The 5,000-nt window shown below is 34.4% G+C and overlaps 1 protein-coding gene across 1 annotated transcript in view; it reads left to right on the top strand.

The window, feature by feature from the left end:
- Window positions 1–4,383, top strand: part of LOC106877814 (transcription factor MafA) — a 17,807-nt gene extending 13,424 nt beyond the window's left edge. Inside the window, exon 2 of the mRNA XM_014926831.2 lies at window positions 2,978–4,383. Within this exon, the coding sequence (XP_014782317.1) occupies window positions 3,021–3,818 (798 nt within the window). The 5' untranslated portion in view covers window positions 2,978–3,020 and the 3' untranslated portion in view covers window positions 3,819–4,383. The remainder of the gene's footprint in view (window positions 1–2,977) is intronic.
- The last annotated feature ends 617 nt before the right edge of the window (window positions 4,384–5,000 follow it).

Here is a 5,000-nt window from a genome sequence, read left to right as displayed (position 1 = left end):
CTATTTGACAAATTGTTGATTCTACGGGCTTAAAATTGTGTCGGTTCGAAGTAAAAAAAAAAAGTCAGTATTCCTTTTAAAGTCTTCACAATTAATAACCTACATTCTTTCTAAATGAAGCTGCAATAATCTGAAAAGATAGTCGTCTGCTGAAGCAAAGTCTAGAGCGTAAGGAGGTCAGAGCACAACTTTCGCATTTAGTGCTAGAACCTTTTCCTGGGTCAATATGCGTCTTACATTATCGAGTGAGAGCAACACAATTTTACAAAAGACCGATGATGCGCACTTTTTCTGCACTTTTTGTGCCATGCTTCTAAGAGACGACAATACTTCTCTACATTAACTGCTTCGTTTTGGTCTAGCACTTCCTGACAGATGACACCTTTCACATCCCAGCAAACGTAGAGCATAACTTTTTTTTATGTATAGTCATGCTTTGGGCGGTGTGGATTCTCCTTCTTTATTGCGAGTTAACCGTTCTAGTTTCGGTTGGGTATGATTTTAGAAAATCCGCTTCACATCTTTTACGATGATTTGTATCCAGAATAAGTTCAATGACAAACAGGGGGCAGTTTTTTTCAAGAAATTGAGAAGCAGTCAGATGATGAATGATCCATTGACAAAGTTGAGACTCCTCATAGCTCACGAAAATGCTTTATGATCGAAGTGTGACTTGAATTGAATTGATCTGTTGTTTCCTGTGCCCTTTGCTATGGATTTTTCTCGACTACGGTTTTCAGATATCTTCATATTGTGAGAACTTGGTCGACAGAAAAATTTTCAGCGAGAAACTGTTCAAACCATCGTCGGCATCGCTGGATACTTAAAGCTTCGTTTCCATAGACAAAACGAGTATTTCTTGGCGCTTCCATTACTGAAGTGTCCTTTTGAATTCATTCAGAAAGCTGTTTCATTTATAGGTTTGATCTGAATTCATTTTAAACGGGTAAAATCAATACGAATTGAACCACAACACTATAAAGTAATCTGCGTTAGAGAAAAAGAAAAGAACTGTTAGGAGGTAAAAATTAATGCTTATTTTATCGCAAGTATTGATAAAGTACCCTCAAATTAATAAAATGTGACAGGGCTTTTTTTTCCAACCTAATAAAATAAACATATGTTTAACCGGGTTTCATAAAACAGCTATAACTAATTTATAAGTATTTATTGATATACTAAAGTGCTGTTTCGCACACAACTTCAGAGAAGGACAATGAATACATCTGTTACAGAATTTCGCTCTTAAATCTTCTCTTATTACAAGTGGGTACATATAGAATATTAATGTAAAGCTAATATTATTTAAATATCGCCATATAAAATTAAATATAAATTGTATCATTTTATATTATTCCATATATCTTATTAAATTACCATTATTATATTTATGGCAATGGTGCTCTAAATTAGTCTAGTTTTTCCTTCATTTTATTTTTACGTTTTATAAAGTGATTCGATCCCGTCGTTATTATATGGAACATCTGGACTGGAATAATGAAATGTAGATAGTCAATAGCTTTATATCCCTTTCTACTCTAGGTACAAGGCCAGAAATTTTGGGGGAGGGGGCCAGTCAATTAGATCGACTCCAGTACGCAACTGGTACTTAATTTATCGACCCCGAAAAGATGAGAGGTAAAGTTGACATCGGTGGAATTTGAACTCAGAATATAAAGATAGACAAAACACCGCAAAGCTTTTCGTCCGGCGTGCTAACATTTCTGCCAGCTCGCTGCCTTAGATTTATATCATAAATATACCTGATAGGATCTTCCTTCTGAAAATTCTAGAAGAGAAATATTTCATACGGTTTCACCGTTCTTGTACTGGAAGTCAATTTTTTACGACTGTAATCAAATATCGATTACACATTAGAGAGTTTAAATATCTGGTTCAAAGTCCGTCATGTTATTCCTTGTAACTTACGAGAAACTGTGCGGCTATGCCTATTTTATGACTCCATTATGTCAGGGTAAAAGTTATCTGAAAGTGTTAAGATTTTGAAGGATTTAACAATAAAAGAGCGTTTGAGTTTATTAAACAAATCTTGTGCAGCAAGTTAACCATTTTATGAAATCCTGTGATACATTTCCTCAACCAAAATTCTAATCTTTCAATTAAAAAAAAAACATTGCAATGTAATTCAAAGTTTGTTAGAAGTATCTTATCCCGATGATCACTGCCTTCAATGGAACCAGTACAGGCAGCAATATTTGGTATAAATCCGATCAATAACGGGTTAGTTGACATGTCTGGTGAAGAACTGTATCTTAAGTTTCAAACTAATATAAAGAGAGCACATTTGAAATGCACTGTAACCTTAGCAAACACGGTTAACTCACGGAAACTATTTTGTAAAAGACGATTTGAATTCATCTTATGAAGCATAAAAGTATTTCAGCCGCCCCTTGGCTCTAAACCAAACACTGCGACTGCTGCCATAAAATGCGCACTGATTTTCTGCGATATTCCTTGCCTTTGTGGTTAAAGGTGTTCATTTTTCTATCTATCTATCTATCTATCTATCTATCTATCTATCTATCTATCTATCTATCTATCTATCTATCTATCTGTCTGTCTGTCTGTCGATCTATCTATCTGTCTATCTGTTTGTCTGTCTGCCTATCTATCTGCCTGTCTGTTTGTCTATCTATATATCTGTCTGTCTGTCTGTGTATCTGTCTGTCTATCTGTCTATCTGTTTGTCTGTCTATCTATCTGTCAGTCTTTCTGTCTTTCTGTCCATGTCTTTACATTGATAATGCGTGATTGTTCTTCATTGGGATTCTAATTTCGTTAAGGGTAATATTAATTCAGGCGTTTCTAGTTTACAGACATTTTGTTGCATATATATATGATATTATACTGTGCAATATTATACTATATTACATTTTATTATATCTACACGGATATACGTATTTATATTCTTTCTCCTTTTTCTTTTCTTTTCCGGTACTGTCTGACGGTGACCCAGATCCAAAGAAAAAGAGGAGGGGTGAATCTCGTTACTTTACTCAATGGAGTCGACACAGCATCTGACAGATGAGTATATCACAGACTTTGATCTGGAACAACTGGAGATGGTACCAGTAATTAAAATGGAGTCCGACAAGGATCGTTTCTCAAGCACATGCTGTAGTAATATATCGGAGTGTTCCCAATCGGCACCGACCAGTCCCGATGATGGAGAGTCGAGCATGTCATCAGCGTCTCCGGACGTGACCAGCTTGCAGCCACCCGTTAAAAACTTCATGGAGGAAATCTACTGGTTCACAAACACACACAGCAATCACGACATATCTCAGAACGGAGTGTTAGATTTGTTTCTAAGCAACTCCTCACCAAACCCGAATTTGGGAAGCAGCAGAAGCCAGTCAAGGAAAAACAGCACTTCGTCCATATCTTCATCAACGTCCGCATCATCATCATCAGTGTGTATAAAAAGGAGCTTCAAAGCGCGTTCGTCGCCCGATCTCGCCAAATGTGAGCTCAATGATGACGAACTGGTATCGCTGCCGGTACGTGACCTCAATAAGCGGCTACACGGGTTTCCGAAAGACGAAGTGAGTCGTTTGAAACAGAAACGTAGGACGCTGAAAAATAGGGGTTACGCCCAAAATTGTCGTTCAAAACGCATGCAACAGCGAAACGAGTTGGAGCGGACGAACAAATCTTTGCAGCAACAGTTGTCAGTTATACAACGCCAAATTGGACTGGTTACACGTGAGAGAGACTATTATAAAGACTGCTACGAGCGGCTACAAAGAAAAAGAGATAGTTCGTTATCCAGTTCACCAAGCCCACTAACTGAATAGATAAATAAAACAAATTAATAAATAAATAAATATATTATATTATATATATATGAAGGAATTATTGATGAGAAAAAGACGGAGAGTAATTGACAGCAATTATATATTAAAAAGAAAAAAAATTTAGATAAATGATGAATAATGTTATGGATAATAATAATAATAATATTTCTGAGAGAATTGAGTTAGCAAAAATAAAAAAAAAAACAATATAAAAAAAAAGATACAACATCAGCAACAAAGACAAATCGTAAACTAATAAAGAAATTATTATCATTGTTATTGCAATCATAAATGATGATTAATGCAGAAAGCATCTCATTTTTAAAGACATGGATTACACGGGGAGCCGCAGTAGCACCGGCGGCAGCAGAAGCAGCATCAGCAGCAGCATCAGCAGCAGCATCGACTACAGGTGAAGCAGTAACGGCCAGAGCAGCAGCAGTGTGAAACGTCTTAGGATGGAATATAAAACATGAAAGACAAAAGTTTATTACACTCACCATTGTTCGTGGATATCATCATCAGTTGCAGAATGTAATAGCTTTGTATATATATATATATATATATATATATATATACATACATATATATGTGTGTATATATATGTATATATGCGTACATTTACGTACGTATATGTATACACTTGTACATATATATATATATATGTATATATATATATATATATATATATATATATATATGTGTATATATATATATATATATATATATATATATATATATATATATATATATTTATATGTGCATATCTATATGTATAAATATATATGCATATATATGTGTACGTATACATATGCATATGTTTATACATACATAAGTACATATATATGTATATACATATATATATATATATATACATATATTGCAAAGCCTACACGCATGCAACATACGTACATTCTCAGACGAAAAACACGAGGAGTACGGACATACAACTTAAGCAAGCATATATACATGAACACAAGGGCGCTTCTATACATAGGTGAAAAAAAGGTAAAAATATACATATTGTATATATATTTTATGTGTATAGACAATCATATTTACGCCTTCGACTCTGCAAGCATAAATTTGTGCATGTATGTATACACATTCGCAAACATATAATGATATAAAGACATACATAAATTTGTACAATCAAGAATTTCACAAATACACACTTATATA

The sequence above is a fragment of the Octopus bimaculoides genome, chromosome 17 (genome assembly GCF_001194135.2).
Source record: "Octopus bimaculoides isolate UCB-OBI-ISO-001 chromosome 17, ASM119413v2, whole genome shotgun sequence".
Classification (NCBI taxonomy): Eukaryota; Metazoa; Mollusca; class Cephalopoda; order Octopoda; family Octopodidae; genus Octopus; species Octopus bimaculoides.
This window is presented reverse-complemented; position numbering and strand designations above follow the sequence as displayed.